General features: G+C 34.4%; 1 protein-coding gene across 1 annotated transcript; it reads right to left on the bottom strand.

The window, feature by feature from the left end:
• Window positions 1-170: 170 nt before the first annotated feature.
• On the bottom strand, window positions 171-8,256 carry LOC120265100 (rho GTPase-activating protein 6-like). The gene is made up of 8 exons (XM_039273012.1): window positions 8,169-8,256; window positions 7,959-8,092; window positions 4,806-4,842; window positions 2,431-2,507; window positions 860-930; window positions 699-777; window positions 430-574; window positions 171-298 (listed from the first exon to the last, which is right to left on the bottom strand). The coding sequence occupies exons 2-8, from the start codon at window positions 8,019-8,021 to the stop codon at window positions 171-173; spliced, it is 600 nt and encodes a 199-aa protein (XP_039128946.1). The 5' UTR covers window positions 8,022-8,092; window positions 8,169-8,256.
• Between the last annotated feature and the right edge of the window lie 7,012 nt (window positions 8,257-15,268).

Below are 15,268 nucleotides of genomic sequence, written 5' to 3'. Positions count from 1 at the left end.
GGAAATATGCTTGAAAGGAAAACATGGAAGAAATTATAGCAATGCATCATGGCTGAATTATTCAATTAAAATACTTCTCCAAAAAGCAGAATAAAGGAAAACGAGGAAGAAACATGCTTGACACGAAGATGAAGAAATTATATCACTGCACCATGCCTAAATCAAAGTATTTACTTACCATACATCTCCAGAAAGCAGAGTGCTTTCTCCAAGAATGAAGGCCTGCCATCAATATCTTCAAGTGCAAGCAAAATTGGTCTACCAACAACAGATGACTTGATGGGGCGCCTATCCCTCCCTGCATGACAGGTAGACCTATAAATTATAACCAAAATAAAAGGCAAATAAAAGGCAGAAGCAATCAGAAAAAAATTTGAACTGTATAGTGCTTATTAAATGTATAATTTCCAAGAAAGAGGAAAAACAAACATTGTTGGATTGATCCTTCAAATGTGTCTACATTGTCATTCCGAAAAATTCCATTGTGGCCCATTACAAGGGCAGCATTTGGAGCTTGTACCAATGCCTGCTCCAGTGCAGCTTTCCATTCATATAAATCTTCAGATGACTCTGCCTGGTATATTGGCAAAGAATTACATGGTCTGACATGATGATCATAAAAACTTGCAACAATAGGAATTTAGTTGTAAGAATATTTATTTGTTCCTTTTTTTGAAGAATACTGACAGATTTCGTACCTTAAGGGTGAATGCACGCCCATCTCGTCCATCAGGAAATAAAACAGTCAACAACCTTTTGTCTTCCCTAACCACAACGCTGAAGGGAAACATTTAAAAGAAGATTTGTGATATTGTCTAGAATCAGTAAGATGAACTGGGAACACCATCTAATGTCTTACCTCCCAGAATTGTTTAAGTCAATGCCTCCCAAAGTGAGATTAACTTCACCACCTCGCTGGGGAAGAGCACTCTGCAAGATCAACAAATAACACCAATTGAGATTGGTAGTGCACAACTTGAAGTTGTTAAAATGGAATCAAGTATAAAAATTAGGTCCTTCATTTTTGAAAAAAAAAAATGATGTACTTCTCATCCAGAAATTGGTTGATTGTTTGGCCTGCATCAGTTTTTCTCCCGAGAATTAACTAATTACATATATAGTTATTACTTAATATTTAAATGATTAATTCTTAAAAAACATCAATCAATTGACAAAGGAAAATTGGCCTACAAGCCCTCGGTAAATTTCAAAAGGACCTGTGGGTCCTCGTAACCTTCTTCATACCAAAAAAAAATCCTTCTACTAATAATGTACCTCAAAAATCTTTATTTTCTAGAAACCACCATTTTACCCCTTCTTATTTTCTTCATATTTATTTTCATTAGCTCTAAAGTGGTGATCTCATAAAAATTTTAATTAAATAAAAAAATATATTGGATAAAAAGAGAATGTTTTGAGAGTACAAGGACAATTAGGGTATTAGAAAAGTTAAAAGTGGGATCTTATCGGTTGCATTTAAACTTGAGAAGGACCTTAGGTCCATTTCTAATTAAAAAAATAAAATAAAATAGCATCAATTTAACCAAAAATTGATCCACAAATTCAATCTATGACAACGCAAACCCAAATTATCTTATTCCCATATAAAGACCTCATTCTCATATTAAGGCCTCTTAATATGGGAATAAGAACCACACATTACTTGGCTAGCTCAGTTCTCTTATTCAGATTAACCTTACCCCAGAATAGTTAACATTATCTTTCCAGCCAATTTCTGAAATAAGAGCCAGATACTACCTTTCATTAGTATTAAATTAAATCATCAAACCCTAAATTGCAACAATAGTGCAGCTTTTAATTGCTTTGAATTTAATCTTCATCTACCTTTTATACCCATCCATACACAACTTACAGTTTTGAAAAGAACATAATACACGAGATGCCATCAAGTTACAAAGATGTGCTCAAGAAAACAATTGAGCCTTTGATGAATCCTCAGAGAGAACACCAAAACAATTGCCAGAAAGTAGATATAATCAGTACAGAAAGAAAAGATGATCATGCAACTATAAATGGAAGTAGCTTTTCTCCGTTACATAGAATTGGTGTAAATGTTCATTAACTTGCAGATAACATTGCTCCAAAAAGTAAGAGAATGGAACTTAAAAACAAAACAAAACAAAACCAAAACTGCTATCAACAATGAATTTCAAGGGAAATAATGAAAGAAAGACATCGCTAGAAACTTGCAGCTTCTGTGGCAAAATGCTAGATAAAAACAGATTATTCATCAAGGAAAATAACAAAGAATAGTAAAAAAAACTAATGAGGGAGTGAATGTACCAATAAATAGAATTGAAAAGTTCTTAATATTATGAAGCAAGTGGGGATCAAGATAAATTAAGAAGTTAAAGAAGCTCAATTGACAGCATTTAAAATAAATGATGCCTGCAATAGTATTAAACTCACAGGATCATTCTTGAAGAAGACCAAAGATGTGCGTGTGAGGATGAACCAACGTTTTTTCCATGATTTCCAACCAATTCCTGCATAAGGTAACACTTACAATGAACAACTAACACCCTAACAAAGCAAGGTAATAAAACCGAAGAAAGGCAATAGTAACTAGATCTTGCTCAGCAGGCACGCACATGATAACTGAAAACTATGGAATGACTAGGTCAACAATACTAATAAAAGGTAATTAAAGTATATTAATAGATATATTGGAAGGTTATTCTCACTTCAATTTTTGTTGACAAACAGAATTAGTTGAGATTCTTGTATTCCAAGATAAGATTAGAATATGTTGTAATCACTAGAAATTCCAAAAATACAAAAACAACACTCACGACTAGAAAATAATAAATTAACTAATTTTTTATTGGCATGTAACTCCATAGCAAGAAAATTTGATTGTTGCCCATTAGATTGGAGAAAACATAGCTTGCTACTATAAATGTCAAGATCAGCTCCCATAGTTCCAATCCATTATTGACCCATGTTCTGGTTTTAATCTTTAATACAATAGCATCTTTGGACAATACTAACTAGGGATTTTCAGAATAAAGAGACTGAATAAAGTGCACTGATTTCAAAATATTTTTGGCCCAGATTGAAAGCTCGGCAATAAATATCTCCTAGCCAAGTTGTCTATTTATGGGTTTTTAAAACAATAGCAGCAAGGATTGAATGCCTTTACTTAAGAGTTGATTGCATCACAGCACAAGCGATTGATCCAGTAGTTGTAAGCAAGAGACACTTCCTACAGCAGTAACCCATACCTTGTCCCTCAAAGGCAATCACATCAATCTCAATAGTTTTCTTATTCCATCTTTCATAGACTTCTCCAATTAAAAGTATTCAATTTTTTTAGTACAAAGCAACATTTTTTACCTTCAAAAACAGAAAGTTCATCAAATCATTAGTTTGAAGATTTCCATTAGATATTGTCACAATAATTTCATCATATGAATTTTATCAGTCCCAACTTTATATGAAGCCTTTTTCCTCGCATCCCTAATACAATACTATATTCAAATCTCTACTATTCTCGTCTTTCATCAACACAAATTCAGGTTTATTTCATATTAACATTCTCGTAACTTTATTTTTTAACAAAAATTATAGTTTGGACATTTTAACTTCATCATGACATGGCTGATTACTACCTTGATACATTGAGAATATTGTTCTATAGAAGTTTTGATTAGTCCTCCATGATTTACATGTGATATGTATTTCAGATGCAGCCATATAATTCTTGATCTCTTCTATGAGTATTTTTATCTCCTCCATTGACACAACCATTTTATACAAATAGTTTATGCTTGGCATCCATGCACTCAACTAGCATCACTTTACAATTCTTAAAATATTATGAATCCACTCTCCGAGGAACATGTCTAATTTGCTACTCAAGGTACCTCTAGTAGAGTCTGGAAGAGACTGCCTTCCATAAGCCAGCTTATCATATAACATTAAAAGTTATATCATAGTGAAAAAATAAAATCTTGGGCCTGCAAAAAGCAAACCAGAACAACCCATGTGCACACTCTAAAGTGATATAGCATTATCCTACAATGTTCAATAAAGTCTCCAACATAAAAGGGTGTTTCCCATGATGCATTCATTTAATCACTTTGTGTAGGTACTTAATTTAAGCTTCATAGAGTAATTTAATCTCGTATAATGGACAAAATAAGGAAAATTCAACCCTTCCTCTAAAAATCTACAAGTTTCTCATTAGCTATTCATCTATAATACATTCAAGTCAATTCATATTGTTATATTTCCTGTATTTAATTTTTCTCTAACTCCCTCTTAACAAGTCTATCTACTAATTCTACCAAGAAAGCTACAGAATAATCATATTCGGCTTCAATTTCTTTGCCATATGAAACTTTAATCAACTCATTTTCAACAAAACAACAAAGTCAAAGAAAAAGTCTTCCAAAAGCTTGTTTACCAACATTTTCTTCTAAATTTGCAGTGGAGAATTCTTTGAGTTAACATTCAGTGTATATGATTTTTCTTCCCACTCTTAAATTCAAATTTCAAAAGGATTAAACCAATTATTAGCCTTGAAGCCCTTTGTCTACTGGCATTATTTGTGAAGTCTAAGAATTCCATGGATTTTATTTATAAATACAGCATCATTATTGAAGTGGCTTCTATGTTGAAAATATTAAATAGCTAAGCTCAATACACAAATAACTTTTGCCAAGTCAATTATAGTTGTACACTGCATATAATTTTTACATGATTACAGAATTCTTTTGATCTAATGCATATTTACAAAAGATAAAACCACAGGATTGCAGATGAAAAGAAGAAAAGCTAACCTTTAGATGATATGAACAGCGGTCCACTCTTGAACACCTGTGAATGAAGTTAGAAAAAAAAATGACTAACATAAACACGTACAGATTACTATAGAACTGAAAGATTGTTCAAAATTAACATGTTTTACATTCTTCAATGGTCTGCCAACTTTACAGATGATAAAGACACTGCTGAGAAATCTACTTGAGTAAAACCAAAACATTTTCCGGACTATTGTGACCCTTACCTAATTCACTAGTCCTTTTGCAATGTGAAAGCATAGAAAGAATAGCTGCCCCTGAAGTCATGAATTTTAAATTTTTCATTATGTTATGCAGTGACTTTGGCCACACCAAAGCTCTTTCAGAAAATAAACCTAACATACTCTAAAGCCGATACCAAGTTCAACCAGTACAAACAAAACTTGGCCTTGAATCCCATTAATCATGCCTATGAAGGGTAAAACCAAATTTATCAAGAGGCAAAGGATTTAACGATATGGTTTGACAAAAAAAACAGCAAAAGATATTAGATCAGCTAATTTTTGCTACCATTCCACCATAATCTATTGCCACTTGGTAGTTTACCTTAAAAAATACAAGTTTCTTTAGTTTAATGTGCGTTTATACCAAGCTGTTTTCAGACTAGGCTGGAGTAGCACGAAAAGATATGGGTATTGGGTAAATTTGGGTTGAGGAAAAATAGAGAAAATACAAACAAAAAAATTCATCAAAAATGATAATTGAAAAGAAAAGAAATTTTCAACAATAGAGTTCATTTATTTAATTGTCTTACTTTCAAGAAATCATTTTCCTTCTTTTCTTCTTTCCACCTTATTTCCTCGATCCAAGCATGCATTAAATATTTCCAATAAAAAATAAAACAAATAAAATTTTAAAATTATAAAAAAAAAAAAAGACTTTGTTGTATCAGAGCTAGATAGTAAATCCCTTAAAGTTTATATACACAAACACAAAGAGGGAACCAAAGCATGGGAGAAGAAGCAATAGCGATCTTAATAACTAAGAAGAAAAAATCAATGTCCAGGAACTTAAATATGGTCAAGAGGGATAGTTCTCTATCAAACTAAGCTTGCTCAACTTGAATTTTACTAATTTGATGCAGAATAATGGAGTCTTTGCTCACACTGCAAATCAGCATTTCAGTAGACAAGATTAAAAACAAAATGAAAATGAGCCATATCTTGCAAAATTTTGGCTATAGAACAATGTTAAAACGTATTTGCTTCAAAACAGCAAACAGTACTGGTTTCTGCTAAATGCTAAAAGCAAAAGTTCCTTTTGGAGAAGATTACAATAAGCATTGAAAGATATGGCGGTCTACCAGATGCCAAATTGTTTTGATTTCGGATTAAGAACATTTTAGTAGCAAGATAGTGTTTTTTCCCCCAACTGCAGAAAATATAACTGACAACGTGCAGCCAGCATCTATAAACATCAGTCACCAAACAGATCATGCAGATTGATATAGTTCTGACAGGGTTTTCATATGGTAAAGGGAAGCCAAGAACAGGAATATGAATACAGATACACAAAGGGTTTATTTAAAAGAACCATATGAGAAGTAGTCCAAACAAAAATACAACAGACAGATCAAAAGATCTGCAGAATGGCATACCCACTGAATAGTGTTCAAATTGCTTAATAGAAAGAAGTTCATGCACCCAAAAAAGGAATTCAATCATAAAGGAAAGCATGAAACTCAAGTTATCTTAGTTCTCACAGGAGTTTGCTATGATGAAGATGAATGTAGAGGATAAAAAAAAATGGGCACAGCTCCTTTAGCTAACAACCCTAGGATGGTTTGGCCCCTCATAGAATATGGAAGTGCTTACTGCTATAAAATAGATTTGATGGCCAAGATGTGAGGTGAGCATATTGATTGAGAAAGCAAAAGACTTTGTCAAAAGTTTTCCATTTTTCAATCACAATAGACATATTTTTGTGTAACCCAACCCCAAAAGGAAGGGCCTGCTTCTTATCCTTATTCTACTTTGCCCAAAGAGGAAGATATAGCTCCAACTACCAAAGTACTCATTATTGTATAGTAGAAAATAGGGAAGCTAGCTTTACTTCCCAAAAAGTGCCATGTAAGAAACACCGTTACCACAAAAGGAAGCAGACGAACTTTTATTCTTATTTGAAAGTAGACTAAAATGAATCTACATTCAAAACTTTTATGGTAGACAATGAAAATAGCTAAAAAGCATTCAACTCATGTATGATCCTCTGGCTCCGATCGAAATGACTTGAAACACATGAAATGAAAGATTAAAAACTTGAACAGACGTAATCAAGGAGATCTACTAGATAATCATAAAACATGGGAAGGGTTTTTGATGGAAAACTTGTATACTTGATGAGCAAGTGCTTTTGTCACCCTTGCAAATCTGATGAATCTACATTCCACAAATTCAGATGACAGATGTTCCTTTTATCTAACAGACCAGGGTGTACCAAAATTAGCATGCTTTAATTAATTGTAATTAAGAAAACAACAAAGGAAACAACCAAACCAAAATAACAGATGCAAAATGTACAAATTTGGCAAGCATCTAAAAACACTGCTCCATTTCTTAATCAAGTTATATGGTTTACAATGTTCTCCTGATCAACTTCATTTCATCAAGAACACCTGTACCATTGAAGAACTCTCAACCCAGTCCGTCATTATGGCAAGCATATCACTCTATATCACTCACAGGACTCAATTGTGGATGGAAAGACTAGCTGCTACGTGTAAACAAATGACTTCCCTCCCGTCAAAGACGTAGTTTTAGTGTGCCATGATGAGAAGAGCAATCACAAGAAGTACATTGTTCCCTAACAAGTCTTAATCCTCCAACTAAAACACATTCATGAGCTACAACAACCAACATTTGCTGGGATAGCTTCAATTTTCCTTTTTTCCCAAAAGCACCGTCATCATGATGCAAAAACCTCAAGATGTCACATTTAAGAAAAAATCATCCACTTGGTCAACTTTTCTCACGCATAAAACCATAAAACACTCAAATCTCTTCAAAATCTACGAAAACTCACACCCCTCAACTAAATACCCGAAAATTCTAGTACCCACAACACAAATTCTCAACTCAGCAACGAAAAACAAAAGAATGCAGAGCATTGATAATCAATGACAAAGGGCATCACCGTATTCGAAGAGGCAGCGCGGTGGCGCTCGAAAGGAGGTGCGGCGGCAGGAGCGGACGTCATCCGGTCCCAACCAGGACACTAGGCATCAGATCGACCTCCGCCAGTTCCCGATCGAGTCAACAAGCAGCGATCTGTAGAGGAAGAACAACAAGAAGGGTTTCCAAGCAGCGGTAGGAGAAGAGGATGAAATGGCCAAGGCTCTCCCACCTGTCACTGCAGCGGCCACCTCACGGATCTCGTCTTCACTTGCAAACCCTCCCAACTCTTTCTCTCTCATCTATCTCTCTCTCTCTCTCTCTCTCTCTCTCTCTAAAACAGGTCAAAATTAGGTAGCGGTTGGTCTAGCTCCAGTATAATGGTTAAAATTTTGAAGAGTAAAGTAACAAAAACAAGTCCCTGACAAGATTTTGAATTTTATAAAACAATCCCTTTAATTTTCTAAATACTAAAAAAACATTGAATTTTTAGATAATTGCTTGCCAGTCCGGAAACTAGCAAAATTACTATTCCAACCTTTTAATTTCTCATGGGTTCAATTAAAAAATTATGTTAAATTTCCAACAACTCCTTCTTGGAATTTTTTGACAATATTCTATTTTTAATATTAGAATTTATTTAAGAGATTTATAAAGAATTCTCATAACAAAAAGATTTGATCAGAATAAAAATGCAGCAGGACTTTTAAATAATTTTTCAAAAAAAAATTTATGACATATGTAATTGGAGTCTTTTTTTAATATGAAGCTTGCAGGAGAGCCTTCCCTCTTAGCTTTTCCTTGTCTCTCTCACCAACTGCAACCCCACCACAAAGAAGGGGGAAGGATTTTCTTATTGAGGTTTGTTGTTTCTTTCTTTTTGTTCCTTCAGTTGCAGTGGTCCCCAAAAATTCTTACCTTTCTTCTCTGGATTTTTCAGCTCACGTTTTACCAAATGGAGTCAAAAAGTTTATCTGTAAATGTGTATTAATGCTCTGTTGGGTTCAAGAGATAGAGCTTTGATTCATGGGATGTAAATGGAACCGGGATTCGGGATGTTTTCTCGGCTCCAACCTCAACTTGCCAAACTCATGCCTCACCGGTCCTCGAACCTAGGTCGGAAGAAAAAAAATTTCCTTCGCCATCCCCACAGAAATTACCTGAGATTCTCCATTCCCGATTTTTTTTCATCTATTAAATATATCAAATTATTTTTTAATAATATATATTTATTTAAAATATATAATTTTTTAATATTATATATATAATATTAAAATTATATATTTAAGACGGGGACATACAAAAAAAGGAAATTCCCAACCCCTACCTGGCCCTGTCAGAGATTTACGTCCCCACCTTGGTCTTGACTCATTTCTGAATTTTAGTGATGGCCTGACAGATGAAGAATCTGGTTCTTGTTGGCACTTAGACAAATTAAAATTTTTTTTTAATATTACAAAAAAATATTTACCAAAATACGCATGTTTTGGATTATTTACCCGAATGCATATGTTTAGGAAAAAAGGGAAAACTTTCACTGTTTTCAACTTTTTTAATTTAAAAAAAAATAGAAAACGGGAGAGCTTTTCCCATTATCTATTTTTTTTAATGAAAAAATGTGAAAACCGGAGAGTCTCTCCCATTTTCTTTTTTTTTATTTTTTAATTAAAAAATTAGAAAACGGGAGACTAACTCCGGTTTTCCCTTTAAAAAAAATCATAACGGAGATTGCATGCTGCCGTTAGGAGTTAAACAAATATTTTTAAATATAGTTAATTTCTTAACTAGAAAATAATAGTTAAGATATATATATATATATATATATATATATATATATATATTTTTAACATTTTATTTTGTAAAAAAACTAGGAATTCTGAGAAATATTAGAATTAAAACAGTCAAACTTGCACTAGTTAAAAATTATTACGAAGAGTACTTAGTACAAAGTAGGATGGTGAAACATGCACCGGTTAGTAATTAGGACAGTAAAACATGCATCGATCAATAATTAGTACAAAGTAGGACGATCAAACTCTGCATCGGTCAGTACTTAGTACAAAGTAGAATGATATAAACTATACCGATCAGTAATTAGCATAAATTAGGTCAGTCAAACCTGCACAGGTCAGTAATTAGCACAAAATAGGATGGTCAAATCTGACTGATTAGTAATTAGAACAAAATAAGGCAGTCAAACCTACATCGGTCAGTAATTAATATAAAGTAGGACTGGTCAAACCTTTACCGGTCAGTACTTAACACAAGTAGATCGGTCAAACTTGCACTAATCAGTATTTAGTACAAAGTAGAACGATCAAACCACCATTGGTCAGTACTTAGCATAAAGTAGGTTAGTCAAACTTGTATCGCCTAGTAATTAGTACAAAGTAGGTCGATCAAACCTACACTGGTCAGTAATTAGCACAAAGAAAGTCGGTCAAATTTGCACTAGTCAGTAATTATCACATAGTATGACAGGAAAACTCTGTACATGTTAGTAATTAGAACAGTCAAACCTGCACCGGTCAATAATTAACACAAAGGATGACGGTTAAACCTACACCGGACAGTAATCATCATAAAGTAGAACGGTCAAACCTGCACCAGTTTAGTAATTAGGATGGTTAAATCTGTAATAATCATAAATGAAAATAGTCAAAATTCGAGCTCTTTATATAAACCAACCTTAGTAGCCCATTTTCATTCTTACACGTTATTTACTCTCTTTCAACTCACTCACCAATACTTCTTCTTTTTGTCTTCAACAATGGTAGAGGTTTCACTTGTTTTGGTTTACTACAATGGTTTAATCACTTCAAGTGAAGACCCAATTATATTTTCGTCGGAGGATCAATCATAGTTTTAGGTCGAAGATGACATCTCTTATGAAAAACTTAAAGAGATCCATTGAAGAAAGTATTGAGACTATGGACAACCAAGGAGTTTCACATATCAAATACCGGCTCATAATTTCTTCAGGATCCTGCAAGATTTGCTATCGGTCATTCAAATTATGTAATGACTGAGATGTTCGAATGATGTTCGACTGCCACAAAAAAATCCCAATATTGGCATTATTGAATCGTATGTGGAGTTTAGCGATGCAACTTTCGAGGGTGCTTCTTCTCGACAACAAACCACCATATATGACCAAGTTCAACACAACATAGGACGGGAGAGGATTTTATCACCATGTCAAGTTAATGAACCTGAAAGGCTCTCTACGGGTGGAGGGCACAAGTTGATCCACCACCCAATATTGATTTTACTAATTCATAACATTTAGAAGACGGGACGAGTTCTTTTCAAGATACTCATGAAACCGAATTCGGTTAGTATGGGCGATCCAGTGAGAGATGATGAGGATGATGATGGTGACAACTTTGGGAGAAGACACTGAAGGAAGCGTTGATGACATTTACTTAAAAGACCACAATTTCAAATATATTCCTTTGCTCAGCCATAATTTTATGATGGCACTAATAGAGCCTCCATCACAAGAATTCCCAAAATACCTTTATTGTACGCCGATACATTAAGCGGAGCAACGACAAATGGAGATCTGCATATAGGTATGAGATTTTGAAGCAAAGATGATGATGTGATCGCAATAAAACATTACTGCTTACTTAATTCTGTGGAATACAAAGTTATCAAGTCTAATCCGACTTGGTAGTCAGGTAAATGCAAGTCATATGGCGATGGATGAAATTGGAGGGTTCGCGCATCCAACGCAAGCGGAGACAGCTTTCGGGAAATTATAAAGTACACTGGCCCTCACACACGTGCATCTGCAATAATATCGCATAATCATTCAAAGCTAGATTCAAACATGATTTGTTGGCAAATACAAGTACTAGTCCAACATCAGCCAAGCATCATTGTTTTGGTTTTAATAGCGGAGATCAAGAACCGATACAGATACACACCGACATATAGGAAAGTATGGACAGCTAAGCAAAAAGCAGTTAAAGCAGTATTCGGTAATTGGGAAGAGTCCTACAATGAATTACCAAGATGTATATCAGCGTTACAATAGTTTATTCCTAGGACAATAGTTGATCTTGAGACCCAGCCGGCATATGAGAGAACTTACCTAGTACGTGATACGCGAATCTTTCATAGATTTTTCTGGAGCTTCCCTGCATGTGTGAAGGCTTTCAAATATTGCAAACCGGTCATCTAGATAGATAGCACACATATTTATAGCAAATATAAAGCTACTTTACTGTTGATGATTGCATAAGATGGTAATAAAAATATCTTGCCGATTGGTTTTGCCATCATGGAAGGAGAAACGCTGGTTGTATGGGCTTCCTTCTTGCACAACTTATGTTCCAATGTAACACTACAAGAGGGAATATGCTTCATATCCAATCGCCATGAATCTATCAAATCAGCATTTAGATCACTTGGAAGACAAATGTGTGCTCCCATGCATACCATGTTTACTGCATCAGACATATCTCGGCTAATTTCATGTGTCATTTCAAAAACAAAGAAATGCAACGGATAGTTATTAATATTAGCAAGTTACATGATTAATTTTTTTAATATAACCCTTACATTGTTGTTTTACTCCATGACAACGATGGAGAGGCAATGAGATGGTTAGATAACATACCACGGGAGAAATGGGCTCAAGCCTTTCTATAAAGAAGGGAGAAGATATGGTCACATGATAACTAACCTCGCAGAATGTGTTAATTCAGTGCTTAAGGGAGCAAGAAACCTTTCAATAACATTTATGATTAAGTCAATGTACTTCCAACTTGCTGAGTTATTTGTGAGGAAAGGTGTATATATGTAAGCTCAAATCGCATCGAGCCTTATCTTCTTAGAATCACTAATGAAGGCATTCTAAGAAAATCAACAAGCAACATCCAACATTTACGTTCGTCAATTCAACCATGAAGAGAAGTCTTTCATGGTGGATGAGATGTCACCCACGCAATGTGGGTGTATAGCTAAGAGTTTTCGCATCAATCTAAAATCGCATTGGTGCGACTACGGTGCTTTTCAGATGCTACATTTTCCATGTCGCCATGTCTTTGCAGCACACTCGCATATTCATCTACATTTAAAAAAATATGTTAACAATGTGTATAGGCTTTAAACAAGTTTTAATGTATATCATAAAGAGTTTGAGCCAATATCAAATAAAGAATATTGGAATCCTTATAATGGTCCACGTTTACGTCCTGATGTTTTCGATGAGAAGACCGACGAAAGGACGATCAAAATCTACAAGGATTCACAACGAGACTGGATATTAGGGAAGGTGTGCAGCCAAAACATTGCAGTTTATGTCGCAATAAAGGACATAGTCACCGAAATTGTCCCAAAGATTGCCAGTTCAAGTAATAGGTCGTAATGTACTCTAAATGTCTTCTTTGTTGTAATGTTTTATGATGTAAGCTTTCCATATATATATATATATCATACAATGACTTATCATTAAAACCTTTTGTTTACAAATGAAGAAAAAACAAATGCAAAAAAAAATAATACACGACATAGAACACCAAGCAAAAAAAAATACTAGAGATGGTTCTGCGCACATAATATGGAAAAACAACAACTAATACAACAGTCTACTCTACCATCTATGCTGCCACCTCTTAGTAAAACATCAAGGTGGATGGATATCTCTGTTAGGCAGACCATGTGGCCTAGGTCTTCGTGCTTGCTCGACTGGCGATTCGCCATCAGATGATTCGTTCAAATCATGTATTGCTGAAGCTGGAGTGTTCAGGTACGTAGCAAAGTATGAAGGTTTTGGAGGTGATTCCCAGTCTTATTGTCGAAACGGAGTTAAATGATTAGATTGTCCATATTCCATAGGTGGATGAGGTTGATACTCAAATAAATTCCTCACAAAGTCCATCCCGAATACAACCGAGTATCTAATAGGGCTCAATTGGAGAAAATCCATAGAGATGAGACGATCGAGTAACATTGATAACATCTGATGAGTGAAATGACTGGTATGCCTCGTGTTGTGGTTGACAAGAAATATGTGCCTCATCATCTTCGGCAAGAGAACTATGCCGACGACGTCTTCGTAGAGGAGGACTCGATTGTGGCACGTCTACAACTACTATTGTAAACGCTCGGAGTGGGCTAGAAGAGCGTTTCCTCTCGTACGAGGATCCAATAGGTCCTGATCAGTTGATAAAAATAGTATGGTGTTAGTGGTATACCATTCATAATATTCCACCGACATTGCGTTATTCACGATAAGAACATAAAGGGTAAGGCAACGTGATACTCTATCTCTTCAATATCCAATCCATCTCCTATGTATTAGTGCCCAATCTGTGTCGATTCTGCCACGAAGATCATAATCATGGGTTGGTCCAATGCAAACTGGAGCAAGCTGAACACCTTGGGTAAAGAAAAATTATCTTGTTACCCGATCGGTTTGGTGCCACTCAACAACTTCGAAGCAAATCAATGATGTAAACATAGTCTACAAAATTCTGTCAGCAAAAATGTCAAGTGACGCTTGTGCTATTATCTCGTCCGCGTCATAAGCCCACCCACATAAACTATTTAAAATTGTTTACCAAATAATCAATGATTATTAATACCTATAATATATGAATGAATTATCAATTATTTTAATAACATTACCTGTTGTATCTATAAGCGATCTAGTTGTTAGGATTTTATCAACAAACAAGAGAATTATCATTCAAAATATATATGCTGATATGTAGTGGACATCAAAATTTAACGACAAGTAAACATTATAAAACCCTATTGCATGCCAGAACTAGGATTAAAAGTTTTTTATTACCTTTCTTTTGATGAAAAACACTAACGATGACACACAGGCCATGCACAAAAAATATAATGACTCATAAGCAGTATAAAATAAAATGACACGCAGGCCGTTTAAACAGCTAAGGCCCATGAATGCACCAAACAACATTTAACACACGCATATTAAATAAACCAAGCAAGAAAGACATGGAATCAGAATTTTAATTAACTTTTAATTTAAGCCATACAAGAATTGTGTGTTTAGGTTTTAAGAACTAACCCAGTGACGAGCTTGGGTGTTAACCCAAACGATCAAACCCTTTGATCTATTTCATCAAATGAAATGTTCTTAAAAGCCCTAAAACTCACTATTAGTTGATTTGTGCTATCAATCAAACTAATAAATTTCTTATATAAAATTTTTAATGTTTAAGACATAACAATTATACCAAAAACAATAAAACAATCATACCATGAGAGAACATATAAATATATATAGCACATACCAAAAATAAAGCCTAACAAAACAATTTTAAAGACTTATAAATGGACGTATGACCT

Source organism: Dioscorea cayenensis, chromosome 7, assembly GCF_009730915.1.
Source record: "Dioscorea cayenensis subsp. rotundata cultivar TDr96_F1 chromosome 7, TDr96_F1_v2_PseudoChromosome.rev07_lg8_w22 25.fasta, whole genome shotgun sequence".
Classification (NCBI taxonomy): Eukaryota; Viridiplantae; Streptophyta; class Magnoliopsida; order Dioscoreales; family Dioscoreaceae; genus Dioscorea; species Dioscorea cayenensis.
Note: the sequence above shows the minus strand (reverse complement) of the source record. Positions and strands in the feature narration are given on the sequence as shown.